This window comes from Puma concolor, chromosome B3 (genome assembly GCF_028749965.1).
Source record: "Puma concolor isolate L17-30 chromosome B3, mPumCon1.1.hap2, whole genome shotgun sequence".
Taxonomy (NCBI): domain Eukaryota; kingdom Metazoa; phylum Chordata; class Mammalia; order Carnivora; family Felidae; genus Puma; species Puma concolor.
The window spans coordinates 99198420-99218587 of NC_141672.1; the positions used below are offsets into that span (position 1 = coordinate 99198420).

The 20168-nt window shown below is 36.6% G+C and overlaps 1 protein-coding gene across 5 annotated transcripts in view; it reads left to right on the plus strand.

Moving 5' to 3' along the window:
- Positions 1–20168, plus strand: part of UNC13C (unc-13 homolog C) — a 627591-nt gene that overhangs the window by 514780 nt on the left and 92643 nt on the right. For all 5 annotated transcript variants that reach the window (XM_086710729.1, XM_086710726.1, XM_086710727.1 and 2 more), the window contains 3 exons: positions 7020–7108; positions 14528–14677; positions 19568–19691. In XM_086710729.1, coding sequence (XP_086566855.1) covers positions 7020–7108; positions 14528–14677; positions 19568–19691 — 363 coding nt within the window. The remainder of the gene's footprint in view (positions 1–7019; positions 7109–14527; positions 14678–19567; positions 19692–20168) is intronic.

A 20168-nucleotide genomic window follows, 5' to 3' on the forward strand; every position in this document is an offset into this window, starting at 1 on the left:
TTTAAAAAAATATGGCTTCTTAGACTGCTGCTTCTCAGTCCTCATATGTCCCCACAATATATCATGAAGCATGGCACATTGTCCACGCCTTGGTTTTTCCACTTGTAAAAGGGAATTGTACTATATGGCTTCTGAAGTTCATTCTAGTTCTAAAATTCTGCAGTTATAAGGACACTTGTTATAAACCCATGGAGTAGAGGTTTAGTCTATGTGTTGTAGGTGAAGAGGAAAAAAATGTTTAAGAGAAAAGAATGGATCTTGTCACTCATAGGAGGTCTGAAGGTATCATTTTTTCTTAAAAGTACAGGGATAAAGGAAAGGCTTTTTTTCCCCTTCAGTTGTCTAGGCTGAAGAACCTAACTTAACATATCTCAAAGGCATTCAGTTGATTTGAAGCACAATGACAGTTGGATTTACTGCATACTCTCTAATTAGGATGCGAGACAGCTACTGATGTTCAACTTTCGAAGCAAAGAAGTTAGAGGCATGAATTTATATAACTAATGATACTCTAGCATAACAGTTCATGCAAATCTGAATGGCATAAAGAAAATGTCATAGTCTATCTCTTAAAATGGTCTTATAAGTTCTTGGGGAGCTTCTTTCCTAACAGGAATAAAAAAGGAAACAAAAGACAGTGTAGCATTGGTGGACCTGGGGCACAATTCTTTTTCCTTCCTCCCTTCCTTTCTTTCTTTCTTTCTTTCTTTCTTTCTTTCTTTCTTTCTTTCTTTCTTTCTTTCTTTCTTTCTTCAATACAGAACACCATACATGTTTTTAAATTTCACACAACATTCCACAATACCCATGCTGAATACCATAGCTCAGCAAGGTGATTTAGGACATTCCAAGGAGAGTAATTTCCTGCTGGATTCAGTAAGGAATGTTCAGTGATTTCTCAATCATATATTTTAAGTTGAGCTAGCCATTTTAGGATGTATAAATTGTGGCCAAATAGGAGGGTTGGGGAGAAATGATATTTAACAACAACAACAAAAAAAACATAGCCCAGATAAGATTGTGATAAATTACTTGAAGCACTTGCCTTGTTGAAGCCAACTGGTGGGGCCAGCAGATTTGGTCTTTATTAAAACCACTCTAGGAATAGTTAGGAGGATGGAATAAAAGAGAAAACAAGAACACAATGTGGAAATGATTACATTAGAGTCTACATGAGGATAATTCTGCATCAAAAATTGAAGAGGATAGGACAGATGGAGAAAATATTTGAGATGTTATCAGTCATATTTGGTATCCAAGTGAATATGGAAGGTAGAAGGCAAAGAAGGGTCAAAGATGATTTTCACATTTCTGCCTTAACGGTATGGTATCAATAAAATTTGAGACATAAGTTAAGGATGGACAGGTAATACGTTCATTTTTGATATGCTGACATTTAGGTCATCCAAGTAGAAAAGGCCAAATAGGCATGTGGGAATGTAGACATGATGCTCAGGCATTCTGTTAAAGCTGTAGATAGAGATTTGGGGGGTTGTTAACACAGGGGTGGGAATTGAAGACATAGGCATGGATGTGATTGCTCAAGAGAGATTAAGTGGGAAAAAAAAGGAGATGAGGAAGGGAGAATTGAAGGACACTTATTTCTAAGGAGTATATAGAGGAAGAAAAGTCATCAAAAGAGAGACAAATGATAGGCAGAAAAATAGGAGAGCTAAGAGAAGGTAGTCTCTAGAGAAATAAGGAAAAAGAGCTTGAGAAAGCAAGAGTGAATGCAGGCTGAGTAGGCTGAATAGTCATTGGAAATCACTATTAAGAAACCACTGGTGATGTATACATGAACATTTCAGTGGAGCGTCCAGAGCAGAAACTACACTAGAGGAGATCAATATTTAAGAAATAAGGAAGCTATAAGTTTTACATTTATGCTGTGAACAGTTTGATGGTCAAGAGAAGAAAAGATATTAGCAAGCTATCAATGAGAAGCTAGTACTAAATAAGTTGGTCTTTGTATTCTATTTTTTATTTTAACAAAGTGTTGTTTGAGTACATTTATAGAATGGGGTCATGAAGATAATGATGAAGGGGAATGAAGACAGAAAGGGATATTTGAGCAGAATCCAAAACAAGGAACCAAGAGCTCAAGTTGAATTGTTTTCCTTGGAAATGAAGCTTGCTTTCTTTCTTTCTTTCTTTCTTTCTTTCTTTCTTTCTTTCTTTCTTTCTTTTCATAGATATAGTGATGGTGTTTGCATTTATTAAAAGATTGTTCTGAAAAAAACCTTCAGGACATGAAACCCACCAGTCCAATGACCAAAATTTGGGACCTGTGTAGATGAAGGCCAGGGACTGATCATCCTCCCTGATCTGCACTTGTTTAGATAAGCAAATAATGGAACTCTAACACTGATGAGTTGAACAGGAGGAAAAACAGCCTAGTAATGTGTATACAACAGAAAGGAGATGAGGTAGTATTGAACACTGGGGAACAGGAATACAATTCACACAAAATTTCTTCCTGCAAAGCCTTAATTCTTTTAAAGAGTTTGTATTGAGCTGTTGAAAGAGTTTAAAGCCACTTTCCAACTGACTAGTTCTATCTCCAGCAACATCTTGATGGTTGGATTAACCATTCCTGTTTTAAGAGGCTGAAATAACCTAGATTCCCTTCACGAATTCCTTGGGGAAATAATGTGTACTGGTAAAACACAAACAAACCAAAACATGCAGAGTGGGTATGGTAACCATATTTTTGGAACTAAACAAATATCAGGACATAATCTGATACGGGCTGACAGTGACACAAAAATTTGAAATCAGGACTAAGTTTGTAACTCCAGAATATATGGTTGCTAAGGAATGAAAGATTTCAAATGCAAAAGTATTCTATTAATAGTCAATGCAAATTATCACTCCAAGGAGAAGGAGCACTCTGGGTATCAAGATTTCCTTTGAGGGATAATTTCCATGCTTCTTTCTGCCCTCACCTCCTTCCTCAAATATTTGGTAAATGCCTAGGCATACAGGGACAGACACTCAGGGTGGACAGTTAACTAAGACAGAAATCAGTGGAAGAGATAGATTAATAAGAGAACAATTAGAAGAAAGATTTGTACAGATGTTGTAGTAAACCGCATAGGTAGTGCAGGAGTTAGAGCTACTAACAGCACAGGGCCTGCAGCATGGAGGGCAAGAATTGCTAAAGTAAGTGATGGATGCATTGTCTTTTAAAGGAAAAGCAGAAGTGGGCCTTAAGGAAGAAGAACTTAGCAGATAGCTTGCATGCTGGCTCTCTCTTCCAGACAAGTCTTTTTTATTATCACAGCTCAGTGGTGTAAAATATGTCAGTGGTGTGAAATCTCAAGAGAGTACCTATGTATGACAATAGTTCATTCTGACCATTAGAAAATCATACCCTTCCAGCCTTGATTTTGGAATTCTAAAACCTATCACGGAGTGTGGATAAAATCTGTTTCAAAAGCTTTACTATAAATTCAGAATTTTACTCTGTATATTTAAATTCTCATTGAGTATATTCCTCTTTACATGGAGGCATTTATTTTTTTATTTTTTGCCAGCCAAGTTGTTTACATACACACGCTAATTGAGTTTGTAATTTTTAAAAAATTTTTAAAATGTTTTTATTTACTTTTGAGAGAGACAGAGATAGGGTGCCAGCTGGGGAGGGGTAGAGAAAGAGGGAGACACAGAATCTGAAGCAGGTTCCAGGCTCTGAGCCATCAGCACAGAGCCTGACCTGGGGCTCGAACTCATGAACTGTGAGATCATGACCTGAGCCGAAGTCACATGCTCAACTGACTAAGCCACTCAGGCACCCCTCAGTTTGTAACTTAAAATAAATTTATTAACTGTGACTTTTGAATGCTTGTTTTTTTTCCTTTTAATAATAACTCTAAATAACAATATAAAAATGCAAGTTGATATTTGATATTACATTTAGAACAAGTCTAAGTTTTAAATCTTTGGGAAAAAGATTTAAATCAGGTAGTCTTTCACCTTTCCAAAGTAGCAAATAATTTGTAAAATGTGCTGTCAGTAATTTAGGCAATGAAGTGTAAAAGCCCAAGTTATTGTTTCTTACACACTTAAGGAAGTTTGTAGTAGTAAGCAAAATTTCTTCTATATGTATGAATAAAGAAATGCAGAACTCAAGAACTGGTTAATTTGCTGCCTAAAGGGATTGTTTTATAAACTAGATGAGTATGATATTTATAATCATTATTATTGCAAAAGGCCTGCAATTCAGCCTCATAATTAACTGCTTCTGTTTTAATGTTATAATGGTATGATTTTGATCAGATGAACAACATGTACTTAACTGAAATTATAATTTTTTTTTTCCTGGTTCCATGACAGAGGCGTTAGTTTGCACCCACTTGGAAATTTAAGCTTCTATGAGGAAATGAAAACTGTCATCCAATGTTTAAATTGCTATAGATTTGACAGGTTCACAGTTTCAAGCCAAAGCCAACTATTTGATAGAAATCTCCATTCACAAAATACCAAAGGTAGACTAAAATAATTCATGGGAAAATAGCATAATTTCATCCAACTGATCTAACCATTTTTATATGACTTTAAAGTCATTATCTTAACAGGTGAAAAAAACCTCAATGTGTATATTAAACTAATTTGAAAACAAAATACACATTTTAAATAAGCAGCAATCCCAGGGTGCCCTGGTGGCTCGGTCGGTTAAGCATCTGACTATTGGTTTCAGCTCAGGTCATGATTTCACAGGTTCCTGAGTTTGAGCCATGTGTGGGACTCTGAGCTGATGGGGCAGAGCCTGCTTGGGATTCTCTCTCTCCCTCCCATGCCAGCCCTCTCTCTCTCTCTGTCTCCCTCCCCCCCCCTGCCCCCACTCCATCCCTCCCTCAAAATAAGTAAATAAACTTTAAAAGAAAAAAAGAAGCAATCCAATTTCCTGGTTAAAAATCTACTCTCATAGCCATTTCCTTGGAGATGACAGGTATATGGGCAGGAAACTAACACCTATCTACCCAAGCGGTTTACCAAAGAGTCAGAAGCATGAAGAAACCCATGGAAGGGCTTCTCTCTCATTCCTGTTGCCCAAAAACCTTATCCAAATGAAATAAAATTGGTATTAGGTCAATAGCAAGAAAATACAATAAAAAATGTTCAGCCTGAATGGTGCCTTGGGAGTGGGGCAGACAACCCACAAATATTTTCTTGGTTAAAGTTTGGTGAATTACAGTTTATTAGGCTATTTTTGTTTCAATGCCTATCAGTGTCTTCCTAACTTAAGTGCTGTCTAATTATCTTTCTGAATCACTGCCTTATGACCAGCTATAGGTTAATGGAACTCTCAGAAATTATGAGACTCAAGGATATTCTAATTTTCTAATTCCAAAAGAAGTTTGTAACAGTAGCCTATGTATCTGTGGGTAAGAGCTGTGAGCTTGTCTGTTGATGGAGACAGAAAAAAGATAAAGTCCAGAAGAATCACATTGGCTCTATAGAGGGGCAGCAGAAACTAACCAATGTTGAAACCACCTGAATTTGAGTCAAAATTGACATCAAGGATTAGTTTCATAAAATCAGTAGTCACATGCCAAGTGCAATTTTTTATTTCCATTCCAGTGTGTTTAATCATGGTAATATAAGCTAGAGCCACACAGTGTGCTGAGATATATAAATAATACTTCTTCCTAACAGTATCTTAGTACTAGAAAATATTCTTGGACGATTACAGTACTAAATGACCAGTGTATACTATCAAGGATATTATTTGGTTCTGGGCTGGCTTCCTGGAGTTGAAATTTGATATTGGGTCCTGTATTTTTTGGTGTCCATCTTAGGTCCTCCTATTTACTATAAGTCCTCCTTTAATTTGTTCTACCCCCAAAAGTTGGCTTTATCCTATCCCTTGTTTTCAATAGTAGATCCGCTTGCATAATAATTATAGCTACTAAAGGCAAGAAACTAATTTCTAAAGCATCAAAGGAAGGTTGACTTAATTACAGAGAATATTCTAGATTGCCCTTTACATGAATTCCTATCAACTTGAGATAATACATCTGTTACAAGTCATTCTTTTTTGACAGTTTGTGAAAACTTAACAAAAAGATTAGAAGTTTCTAAAGTGCTAATGAAACTTGTGTTGATCCTGAACTTTAATTACAAAAATATTCTGTCAATAGATCGATAGGTTTATAGTTACGTTTATTTATAGTATAGTTTTTTCTTGTAATGGTTAACATTATTTTAAGAACTGAAACCAAATAAAAAGAATAGTTGACTTTTAACATTTGCATTGTAAAAACATCTTCAAATATGTTATCTTGATTTAATTATTTTTTATTTGACCCTAAATGTGCTCAGTAGCTTAACTTCAAGCTATAAATATTTGAAAACTTAAAGAATAATAAAAATAAAATGAGGAATATTGGATCTTGAACTCTGAATTTCTAATTGGCATCTAGGAAGAGAAGTCAGGCCTATCACCTCAGAGAAACATTGCAGTGCTTGGATAATTTATTTTTCCTATTTTTAATTTTCTAGTTTATAATTTAATTTTTAATTTTAACTATTCTATAGTTATAAAAAATATATAAATACAGTCAAGTCACAGTACAACACTCACAAATTAATTTTTCTTACTATTTTTTTATTTTTATGGGCCTATTTATTTACAAGGATAGTAAAAACTGAACTATATTTTGAAGCAACATGTATATTCAACTAATGCATAACACAATCGATTTCTAAGTTATGAAGTTACCGTGTTCTGAAGGTTACTTTCTCATGCCTTGCATCCCATTGCTGTAACCAACAAAGGCTTTGCTATCTAGCTCTCATCTGTATGCATGCCATGCATTTCGATCAATTTTTTTCACACATATTTAGAATTTCCTAAATTTTGCACTTAATTTCAAAGATTAAAAAAAGGAAAAGAAAGAGGATATGTGTGTTGTATTGTTTGAAGTTTACCTTGTAATAAGCAAAATGCCTGTAAGAGAAACAAAAGTGTACTTTCTCACAACTCCAAAGTAATATCGTTTATGGTCTTTCTGCAGCTAGATCCTGAAGCTAGTGCTATTCTAAAAGAACTTCAAGTTAAACTCAATGGGGTTCTGGATGAGCTCAGCATCACTTATGGTGAAAGGTAAGTGGCTAAGTAGTTATTATCCAAATGTGTTGGGTTTCCACTAATAGTAATCATGCTTTCAATGCTATTTCTGTCCTCTGACTGGTTAAATTCATTTAACTTCAATAATCAAACCATGCACTATCTCCTCTCAACAACCCCACAATCTATCAGTGAAGTCTTGATACATGTTTGCTGGAACTTTGCATGATCCTTCAGTTGGGTAGTACTTATAACACTGTACTCTAAATTCTGTTTTACTTGCCTATCTTCCGGACTTTACTAGTGTGCTTCTTAAGGTCAGAAACCGCATATCTCATTCCTACCTGAAATTCTAGTGTGTCGAGCTTAGTAATTATTGAAAGAATGAAGGGAGGGAGAGACGCTTCACATACAAAAGAAGAGTGAGTTGCATTCATGCCATTTATATCATTGTGACTGCACTTCCAAAGAACTGAATTCCAACCCCATAAGCTAATAAAGCCAGGGCTCTAGGTTTTAAGGTTTAGGAATCTTGATGTAATTACCCATAGGAGACTACTGGCACATCTATATTTTTTCTATGTTTTTTAAAGTTTATTTATTTATTTTTGAGAGAGGTACAGCCCAAGTGGGGCAGGGGTAGAGAGTAAAGGAGACAGAAAATCCCAAGCAGGCTCCATGCTGTCAGCACAGAGCCCAACGTGGGGCTTAAACCCAAGAAATCATGAGATCACAGACTGAGCCAAAACCAAGAGTCTGATGCTTAATGGACTGAGCCACCCAGTCGCCTCTATTTTTAAACAATAAATTTTCCTTCTCTATAGTGTGGCTCTAAAGAGAGAAAAATCCATCCTAGATAAACTTCATTTTGGCCCTATAGGAAAAATCCATTAGATCATCATCCAATGTTAAAATAGAAAAGCAAACACATCTTTAAAGAGGTTCATTAACTTCATACAGATTTGCTTTAAAATTTTTTTAATGTTTATTCATTTTTTGAGAGAGAAAGAGATAGTGCATGAGTTGGGGAGGGGCAGGGACAGAGGGAGACACAGAATCCGAAGCAGGCTCCAGGCTCTGAGCTGTCAGCACAGAGCCTCATGAGGGGCTCAAACTCATGAACCCTGAGATCATGACCTGAACCAAAGTCAGTTGTTTAAGACTGAGCCACCCAGGCACCCCCCAGAATTTGCTTTAAATATTAGTGTGATAAATGTTCACTTACTGTGTTCTGTTATCAGATGGCACTATCAAAATTACTCTAATGAAGGTTATCTATCTCTTTGAACCCCACTCATCAATTATTATTGGGTTTTGGAAAGATATATGCTTAATAAATATTGATTAGATATGCTACTTTCAAATCAGACTAATCATATAGCAATGATGAAAAGTAAAGAAGAATCCCATATTGGCCTTCTCTTCATTTTTTAAAAATTTTTTAATGTTTGTTTATTTGTGAGGAAGAGAGAGAGAGAGACAGAACATAAGTGGGGAAGGGGCAGAGAGAGAGGGAGACACAGAATCTGAGGCAGGCTCCAGGCTCTGGGCTGTCAGCACAGAGCCTGACGCAGGGCATAAAACGACAAACTGTGAGATCATGACCTGAGCTGAAGTCGGATGCTTAACCCACTGAGCCACCAAGGTGCTCCGGCCTTCTCTTTATTATTCATGGTCTTTATGTAGCCCACCTTCACAGCTCAGGTGCTGAACAAGAGACAGTCTTGCTGTATTGAGCCCAAGGTGATTGCTCTGCCTTCTGTTTTGTGTTGTTAGCTGACCTGGATGATTGTGCTTACTTGACCTAGATATTCATAAGCAATTTGAAGATTCTGTGTGCCTGGAGTTGGAGATGCCGACATTGTCCCAGAGACGTTCGGGCTTACTGGCTCTGACTTGAGTGACACTTACTTGATGGAGGCCTTTGGTCAATTTGGGCCTACCTCTCTTCAGTGCAGTTGTGAATTATTAATATGTGGTTAGCAAAAAAAACTGTTGCATTAAGCTAGGAAGACAAAAATAGAGATTATTTAGCAAAGTCAGGGAAAACAAAGAGGTGTCTGGAATAGCAAGGGGTGTTCAGAACCTAATGGGAAATAAGATGACTAAACAGAATAGAAATTAGAATATAAATACAAACATATATTCAAATTACTTCCTGGAATATAGCCAAATCATCCTTATGAATAAATACTTTTTATTTTGTTCTGTTTGGTTTCGTGGGAGAAATATTCAGTTTACAAAGGCTGAACTTATGATTTGAAAAAAATTGAGCGAACTTCAGTTATGAAATAAGGAGTGATGCTTGCTGTTAGAAGAGCACTGGAAGTATTGTGTTCATGTGAAGCCAGCGATTTTCACCTAGATATTGAAACTCCTGGTTACCCAGCACTATTTCTTCATTATTTTATTAAATATAGTAAAGAATTTAGTATTGTGTGCAACTATGGCTAAGATTATTGGAATAAACAACCCACATGCCATGCTTTTCTTATAAAAAGAATCATTATTATATACCTGTTGGTATGAATTTATTTCCCACACAACCGATCAGATTATCACACCAGGTGGATGGGATGGCTATAATGATCAGCGTGACCACACTGTAAAGTCAAACTGGATCATTTTAGTCTGAATCAACCTTCTTTAGAGTCAAAATTAGCAGTCTAGAGCCTTAATATTAAGTGTATAATTAATTGCCCCGAATCTGTTTTGTCTGGTGTTTTTAAAACCCACAATCAGGGGCGCCGGGGTGGCTCAGTCGGTTAAGTGTCCGACTTCAGTTCAGGTCATGATCTCACACTCCACGAGTTCAAGCCCCGCATCGGGCTCTGTGCTGACAGCTCAGAGCCTGGAGCCCCCTTCGGATTCTGTGTCTCCCCCTCTCACTGCCCTTCCCCTGCTCTGTCTCAAAAATAAAAATAAAAACATTAAAAAAATTAAAAAAAAAATAAAACGCACAATCACATAATTTTTGTATATGGAACTGGTAGGATGATTTCACAGTAAAGCCAGGGCAGAGCCAAACCACACATCTGAAGCCCAGGTTCCTGGGACTTTGACATGCTCACAGGCATCAATTCTTTTTATTTTGTCATGTTCTGTTTTGTTTGTTGGGAGGAAACTAAGTGATATAGTTTCAGTGATATCTTAAAGATGTTCTTACAGATGTTCTTACAGTTGTCAAAACTTGTGCCACTTAGGTTTCTGCTTATATTTTGGAGTTTGGATTTTGGCTTACTACATTTCTTTTAAAGATGCCTTTGGTACCAGTGGCTAGCTTGATTAAGAAAGGAATTCATGAACATTTCCTAGGAATTCTCCTGTTAGTATTTGACTTCACGGGTACTTATAAAATCTGTCATTATTAACTGGTACCACTTTTATTCAAGCTGATTGCTACAGACTTCTCCAACTAAAAAATTCACACAGAAAAAATATTTTAGGTGAACTTACCAAAAATTAATAGAGACAAAAAATTTTAGGTGAAATGCAGGTGTTGGTTTATCCTGGATTAATGTTAAGATAAAATGTCACTGTCTCTGATACACTGATAACCCTTCTTCCATATGCCTGATCTCACACACGGAGCTGGCTTCTGGTGGGAGTTCACCATATGGGTCTATTGTAGGAGAACTCATTTAAACATTTTTATAAATAACTATCATAACTTCTTGTGCTCAATCTATCCTCCACTCCAATACACTGATTTGAGAAACAGTGCAAAAGCAAGCGGCTATTTCAAGGGTGATTATTACTACAGTCAGCAGGATCACTGATGACCCAGTGGTAAATCAACTAATTCACACTTTCCAACATTATCTACCTTGCTTTTCTATTGTGTCAAATATTTGCCACTGTACCCTCACTAAATACACACACCACCACTATCACCGCTTACTTTCTCACATTCTGCACCATGCCTACCCCCACCTTCCTCCACAACAACTACCTAACAAAAGTCTAAAGGCAGGTCTGGCCAGGTAAAAGCCAAAATACACATACCTGGATTCTTCTGGACCTGAGTTTAATTCAGTGAGACATCCTCTTTTAGATAAATATGCAGGGAGCTAAGAAATGAGCTACATGCATAGGGGCAAGCTGAGGTTCAAGGATCCAGAAACCAAATACAGATACCAAGTCGAGAGAGGCAGGAATGGTATTGTCAATAGTAAAGCAAGTCCAGGAGAAGTCGTGAGCCAAAGATGGATGATGGTAAAAGTAGATTCAGGTCTTGACTCTATGCTCAAAATTACAGAACAGTTTATTTATAAATCTGCTATAAAAAGTCCAGGAGGTGGGCACCTGGTTAGCTCTGTCCATTAAGTGGCTGACTCTTAATTTGGGCTTAGGTCATGATCTCACGATTTGCGAGATCGAGCCCTGTGTTGGGCTCTGTGCTGACAGCATGGAACCTGCTTGGTATTCTCTCTCTCCTCTGTCCCTGCCTCTCCTCCTGCCCATTGTCCCTCTTTCTCTCAAAATAAATAAATAAACATTTTTTAAAGGTCCAGGAGGAAGGAAAACATCCAAGTTGTGACAGCTTAAAATATATCAAAGATTTCCAATATTTGGTAGCAAAACCAAAAATTAGAAAAATAAAATATTGGATAACAGGCTAAGTAAAATATTTTCATGATGTAAATTCTAAAATAAATTCTCGCATGTGCCACAAGAACAAGATATTCTGTGTTTTGTTCATTGATACATCTTCAGCACCTATGAACTGAGATTGGCACATAAGTGTTTTAAAATATTGGTAGAATGCATGCAATGATAAATACTTATATTTTCTACTTAATGGTAGCATTATATGGTGAAAATTCCTAAACTTCTATATAAAATTTTAGAAATTAGTACATTTGGAAACGACTGAAATAATATGAAGTCTATAACCTTTGTGTGTGGGGGAAGAAGAGGGAATGGACTGACTTGATTACAGTACTTTCTTTTTTTTTTTTAGTGTTCATTTATTTTGAGAGAAAGAGAGGGTATAAGCTGGGGGAGGGGAGAGATAGAGGGAGAGAGATTCCCAGGCGGCGTCTACACTGTCAACATAGAGCCTGACATAGGGCTCGATCTCATGAATCATGAGATCATGACCTGAGCAGAAATCAAAAGTCAGATGCTCAATCGGGCCTGACCCACTCAGGCACCCCAAATGCGATACTTTTTTAAATAGACTTTTTCCTTCTAATCATCACCATTCTAGTGATGGGACCATTTTACAGGTTGTCATTTATCCCCATTCTCCTAAATATTTTTTTCTTGCCTGCCTGTACATCTCTAATAATTACTCCTGTTGTTAGAAGTGTGAAAGTAATAGACACTATAGAAGAATGATAGTGATGATGAGTCTCCATTATTTAAATGTCCTACTTTGTGCCAATTATTTCAGTAAAAGATAGAAAGAATGAAGAAATAATGCTAAAGATTACTTTTCACATACTTATTTAAATCCTTGGAGTGGTGAGGCATCTGGGTGGCTCAGTTGGTTAAGCATCTGACTTCAGCTCAGGTCAGAATCACGCAGTTTGGGGGTTTGAGCCCTGCATCAGGCTCTGTGCTGACAGGTCGAGGCTGGCACCTGCTTCGGATTCTCTCTCTCTGCCCCTCCCCTGCTCGCTCTATTTCTCAAAAATAAATAAACATTAACAAAAATTTTAAAAAGTCCTTGGAGTGGTGAGGTAATAGAAGTGGGTGGACGGAGAGGGTCCACTGATACATTCAGCCACTTGATCTTGAGCAACTCCTTTGTGCAAAGTGTGACATCTGGTTCTGTGGTGTGGGTAAGTAGCACCAAAAAAAAAAAAAGTTCTTGCTTTCATAGAGCTTACATTCTAGTTGGGGCAACAGGCAATAAACAAATTAAAAGTATGCAATGTGTCAAATAATAACAATATATAGAGAATAATAAAGCAATTAAGAAAAAAAACTGTGAGGAAATGGAGAATGATAGAAATGTCATTTCAGATTGAGTGTTCAATAAGAATTTTCAATGGACATGGCATCTGGTGTATGACTAAGAGTGAGGGACCAAAAGACCCATGAGAAATTTCATGGGAGAGGGAACATAACAGTGTCTATGAGATAAGAGTGTCCTCAGAGAATTCTAAGAACACTAAGAATTAGGATACTTTATGATGACTTCCTGATGGATTGGATATTGGTATGAGAGAAACACATTGGACTTCTAAGTGGAAAGGTTTCATAGGCAGTTTAACAAAGTGGTCTGAAGCTCACATTAGAAGTCAGGTCTGCAGGGGTGCCTGGGTGTCTCAGTTGGTTAAGCCTCTGACTTCAGTTCAGGTCATGATCTTGTGGTTCATGAGTTCAAGCTCTGCATAGGGCTCTGTGCTGACAGCTCAGAGCCTGGAGCCTGCTTCGGATTCTGTGTCTCCCTCTCTCTCTGCTGCTCCCCGGCTCACACTCTGTCTCTATCTCTCGAAAATAAATAAACATTAAAAAATTTTTAAAAAGAGGAAGTCAGGCCTGCAGATGTGTATTTGGGAATCACCAGTATATTGACATTGTGAAAGCCATGGAACTAGATACAATTGCCAAAAAAAGCTATATTTGACAAAGAAATGGAGTGGTCCAATGATCAAGCCTAGTGGATTACAATGTAGGGTTGCCAGATAAAATATAGGAGATACACAATTAAATTTGAATTTTAGGTAAAGAATGGATATATTTAGTATACATATGCATGAAATATTGCATGGGGTGTACTTATCCTAAAAAATATTCACTATCTGAAATTCAAATTACCTGGGTATCCTGTTTTTTTTTAAGTTTCTTTATCATTTATTATTTTTGACAGAGAGAGACAGCAAGCAGGGAAGGGGCAGAGAGAGAGAGGGAGACACAGAATTGGAAGCAGGCTCCAGGCTCTAAGCTCTCAGCACAGAGCCTGACCCGGAGCTCGAACTCAAAGAGGGAGAGATCATGACCTGAGCTATAGTCGACTGAGCCACCTGGTTGCCACATATCCTGTCTTTTTATTTGCTAAGTCTGGTAACCCTACTCCAATGCTTAGAGGTCAGGTAACTGAGAACAGAGCATAGCCAGTGAGATTAGAGGAAAGCCAAGAGGGTGTGCAGTCCCAGATGCCTAGTGAAGAAGGTGAATCCCATGCCGAGAGTCTTTCAAAAACATTTTTCCAATGCTCAGAGGAATGCTCAGCTATTTCTGTGAGAGATGGGGCCAAATAAACCCCCACTCAAATTAATTCAACCTGAAGAGCATTACTTTTTATCTGCTTATATGGGTCCCAAGTAAGCTTTGATTGCAACAAAATTTTTTGCAGCTGAACAAGAAGTTTGAAGACTGATGAGCATGGGAATTCACACCACTTGAAACAGATCAAACTCCTTGGAGTTGAATTAAACAGACAAAGACAAAGGAATCATAAATGCTTGTTTTTATTTCAGAATTTATATTCCTTATTTTCAGTTTCCAGCTTATCATTGAAGACTGTATAAAACAGATGAGTTTTGAACTAAACCAAATGAGAACAAATGGAAATACTGCATCTAATAAGAACAGTGCAGCAATGGATGCAGAGATTGTGTTAAGACCCCTCATGGACTTCTTGGACAAAACGTAAGTTTCCTACCTAGTTTTCTCTTTAACCACCGCCCTAAATTTGACTGATACAGTTTTTAAGAGAAAAAAATTGTTTTCCTCTACATAAGATAGTTTTAAAAAGTCTTCTGGAGAAATACGCTAATTCATCAAAAAGGAAAAGACTTTTAGTTCATTACTAGATACGAAAAAAAGCAGGCATGACTTTGTGCAGGAAAGGAAATAAATAATGATAACTAAGGAATTTGCTGTTCTGAGGGGAGAAAACATTAAGATTTGATGCTTCTCAGATAAGATACTGTTTTGACTCCTCTTGGACATCAAAAAAGACTGGATTAAGTCCAGAATGTCTGATTTCATGTCAGAAAACTGAAGAAGAGAATATCACAAGTATGAGCAGAATTATTTCAGTTCAGGGGCAAGTAGACTGCCTGACTCAACCTTCAGTAATTTATTGAGCACCTATCTGTATCAAACTTTTTATTTTAGGCACTAGATAGTGACAAAAAAGAGAGTCAAAGTCCATGACTCCATGGAGATTATGGCCTAGTAGTAGTGCGAGTGGGTGGAAATGGAGGCCTTTGTGACCAGCTAAGACTGTTCTTAACCAAAAAGGCTTGATTTTTTTAATGCTTCTGCTCAGTTCCTACTCTTAGAAGTTCTAGGGGCGCCTGGGTGGCTCAGTCGGTTAAGCGTCCGACCTCAGCTCAGGTCACGATCTCACGGTCCGCGAGTTCGAGCCCCGCATCGGGATCTGGGCTGATGGCTCAGAGCCTGGAGCCTGCTTCCGATTCTGTGTCTCCCTCTCTCTCTGCCCCTCCCCCGTTCATGCTGTGTCTCTCTCTGTCTCAAAAATAAATAAACGTTAAAAAAATTAAAAAAAAAAAAAAAGAAGTTCTAATTTCATAAGTTTGGAGTAGGATCAAGGCATCTATATTTTAAAATAAGTCCACAATGGGTCACCATTGATCTAAAGCAACCAGAGACATGATTTCTTAAATAGTGGAACTTAACACCAAACTGAAGGTAGAAAAGTAAAAAATAATTTTGAATGCCTACGAAGGGAACAGTGTTATACCTGGTGGTTTCATATGTTACCTCATTTAATATTGTTGTAGCAAATCAACTGATACCAAAGGGACCAAGATAAATAAGGACATAATAGCTTTCTTTAAAGATAAGGATAACAAAGAAAGAATTAGTAAAGAGGACCTCTTCTATATATTTATGACATATTTTATTCATTTTTCAAAATATTTATTTATTTTTGGAGAGAGAGAACGTGAGAGAGCACAAATGGGGAAAGGGCAGAGAGAGAGAGAGAGAGAGAGAGAGAGAGAGAGAATCCTAAGCAGTCTCCATACCATCAGTGCAGAGCCTAAAGCAGGACTCAATCTCATGAGCCATGAGATCATGATGTGAGTAGAAATCAAGATTCGGAAGCTTAACGGACTGAGCCACCTAGGTGCTCCTTTGACGTAAATTTTAATTCCATTTCCCTTTGTTTATAGCTTACTGCATAACCAAGACTAATGTTCATTATCACTTTAATTTCAATTTTGGTAGACAAATTGTCGTTTCTGTTTGTATGAGGAAATATCTAGGATATAACTTAGCAAGAGGGAGGTGGGCATGTAGGTGTAGAAGAAAGGGAGAAAAATCATCTTCATTTCTTTAGTTTCTTAATGTAGACTTTTACCATTTAATTTCCTGTATAACCACTTGACATTTTTATCTTATTAGATGGCTCTTTCTATGACCAATACAGAATCATATCACATAAACACACTACCATTTGGTTGTGAATGTGATGGTGAATGGAGAGCAGGACAAAGCAATCCTCTTCAAACTCCTATGGAATGCCTTATGGTTTTAGACTTCCAGCCAGTCATTTATCCAAATGTTGTGGAACATAGAGAAAGTTCTAAGTTATCCTAATCCTTTTAACTACTAGTTGAGCGACATTGAATCCATTTCACCATCTGTAAAATGAGGCCAAAACATAAAGTCAGTGGACTCTCCTTTTCAGCATATTTAGACTATTTTACTGTCTTAATTTTATTAGAATTATACGACATTATATAATGTATATATATATATATTTTTTTCTAATTCTTAGTAGAAAGGGACAGTATATAAAGATACAAAAAAATATCTATGAGATTTAAAAATTTGTAAAAGATTTAAAATTTTTGGAAAGAGATATGAGGCATGAAGAGTTGCACAAATTCTCAAGGCTAATAAAAATGTGTAACCATAAAGCCATTTGTTAGGAGAGATTTTTAAAAGTCTTTAAAAGTTCTGTTCTTATGGAGTCAACCGGTTAGGAAAAATACAAAAGTAAACACAATAAGGTATAAGTTAATAATTTCTTGTTCAAACTATCATTAGAAATTCCGTTTGCATTAGATCTTTCTAGGTGGGTAGGACTTAGAGGTATGGAAATGAGGGATAGGAATTCTGGAGGAGGGAGAACAACTGGATACTGTCTTCATGAAAATCCGATCAAGTGTATGACAGCCAATTTCTCTTGCCAGCTGGAATACATGGTATTTGAAAATTGTTTGGTTAATTGGTCTGTGGTTAACCAATTTAGATAGATCAGTTTCCAAAATATATGTTTTTCAGTTTGCATTATAGAGTGGGTTAACTCTAAATTAAGGAAGCAGTTGCTAGATCTCCTGTTTGTTCGTTTAAAATGAACAATGGAGGGCTTCAAGTCTTTAAGGTAGCTTTGAGAAAAATCCCCTTAGAAATCGTGTTATATTATAAATGTATAGGCTCTCTTTGTGTAGCCTCTTTAAATAAAACATGTCTGTATGTTTCATTTTCTTCACCAAGACCTCACCACTCTATAAAATGAACTGTAAACTCTATTTCCAGCTGGCAGAAATCCCATGCAGAGCTACAAACATGTCAAGGGTTTTATACCTATTCATTCATTTCCAGTCTGAGCAGAATTAGTTGGCATGCCAAGTGTATGAGCGACCATAAAGACAAGGTCAGTGCTTAAACCCAGACCTTTTGAAAATGGAAATTACACATCTGCTACAAAAATGGCAGATTGGTTTTGTCTCAAATTACCCTAGGAATATCTCCGAGGTTAGGTACTTTGGTTCTGCTGTGACACATCTGCTGGTTTCTACCCTATGTCCATATCATGAATGCTACTCTCCAACAGTGGTTTCCAAATAGTGGGGCTACAGATTCCATAACTATGCACAGGGGTCCCAACACCCACCCCCACCATCTAAAGGAGGTTATTTTCATGTTTTCCTGTATTAGGTATCTGCATACAGTAGAGTTCGGAGAAATAATTCTATATAAATAGGTATTTTGGAAATCTTTCCCTTAGCCTCTCATATGTCACCTGCATTTAGATATTAATTATATATATTTAAAATAGTCAACTCTATCTCAGAACCAGAATTGAAATTATAATTTCTGAGTCTAAAAGCTTACAGAAAACTTAGGAGCACTGTAGGGAGTTGATGAAGCTATCCTGAAATACATGACCCACCTCTAGCCCTCTGTGAAACAGGTGTAATGAACTCTTATTAAAGTAGCCTTACAGAGTTGAGGGTCCTATTGCAGCACATTCAGTAAATATCGATACAGCACTGTGAATTGACAGAATGTTGGGCCTTCATATGGTAGCGTGTTTGTCCAGGGCATCATGGCACATTGGATAACACTGGATTTAGAGGACTTTTCAGCCCTCACTTAATAGCTTCACTTCCTTGAACAAGTTCCCTAACTTCTCTGAAACTGATGTTTGTTTGTTTTTTTAAGTTTCATTTATTTATTTTGAGAGAGTGTGTGTGCATGCACAAATGGGGGAGGGGCAGAGACAAAGAATCCTAAACAGGCTCAACACTGTCAGTGCAGAGCCCAACTCAAGGCTCAATCTCATGAACCACGAGATCATGACCTGAGTCGAAACCTAGAGTCAGACTCTTAACCAACTAGCCACCCAGGAACCCCTCTGAACCTGTTTTTGATTTATAAAGTGAATGTAGTAATAAACAAAAAGCATTTGCAGAAGAGTTTTCTAAATTTAGGTGTTACATAAATACCAGATGATGTTATCATCATTCTCACCATGAGAAGAATTTATAAGAAATATAAATATAAACCTATTCACATTGGTAAATTAGGCATCTTAAAAAGCTGATCTTAGAAAAACGGAACAGATTGGTAACTGCCAGAAGCTGGGGGATTGGGAGAGTGGGTAAAGTGGTCAAAAGGTACAAACTTTCAGTTATAGGATAAGTAAGTCCTAGGGATTAACGTATAGCATTGTAACTATAGTTAACAATATTTCACTGCATATTTAAAAATTACTGAGGGTAGAGTAGATCTTAAAAGAATTTTTAACTGCCTGAGGTAATGGATGTTAACTTATTATGGTAATCATTTCGTAATATATATGCATATCACATCATTATGTTATACACTTGAAACTTACACAATGTGATATGTTAATTGTATCTCAATAAAACTGAAAACTTTTGACTCTTGAGTAAAATTATATGCATCTTTGTTGTTATGTTGGAGCAGTTACAGATAGTGATAAAAATGCATTTCTTTAATGTTTGGCCTGCATCATTAACATGGGGTATGTAGTAAATATGAATTAGGAATGTGGGTAAAAATCATCTACTTTGGGAGCCTTGATGTCAATATAGGAAACAATTTAAGGGAAGTGATATGCTCAGTATATTTTCTACCAGTAGTGAATCATCTAATATGTAATATGCTGAAATGTATTTTTTTTTCAGTAAACAAAATTTAGCATTAAGGCCTATTTATATATTTAAATCTCAATATTGAAAAATGTGAATTTCTGATCAATAAAAAAGTTGATACCTTGATATGAGGCTTATAAGTGACTGTGTTTTATTTCAGATTAAGTCTCTCAGCAAAAATCTGTGAGAAAACTGTCCTAAAGCGAGTTTTAAAGGAGTTATGGAAGCTAGTTCTTAACAAAATAGAAAAACAAATTGTCCTCCCTCCTCTGACAGATCAAACAGTAAGTATTTAAAACCAAAATTTGAGTATACTTTTTTTTTAATTTTTGATATATAGTTGACATACAATGTTAAATTATCTTTAGGGGTGCAACAGTGATTTGACAGTTATGTACTTTATTTAATACTCACCACCATAAATGTAGTCACCATCTGCTACTGTACAAGTTTATTAAAATAATATTGATTATATTCCCTCTGCTGTACTTCTCATTTCCATGATTTATTTCATAAGTGGAACTTTGTACCTCTTAATCCCCTTCATCTTTGTTGCCCATTCTCCCATACACCTCCCCTCTGGCAAACACTACTTTGTTCTCTGTATTTATGAGTCTATTTCTGTGTTTTGATTTGTTTATTTGATTTGTTTTTTAGATTCCACATATAAGTGAGGTCATATGGTATTCGTCTTTCTCTTTCTGACTTATTTCACTCGGCATAATACCCACAAGTTCCATCCATGTTGTCATGAATGGCAA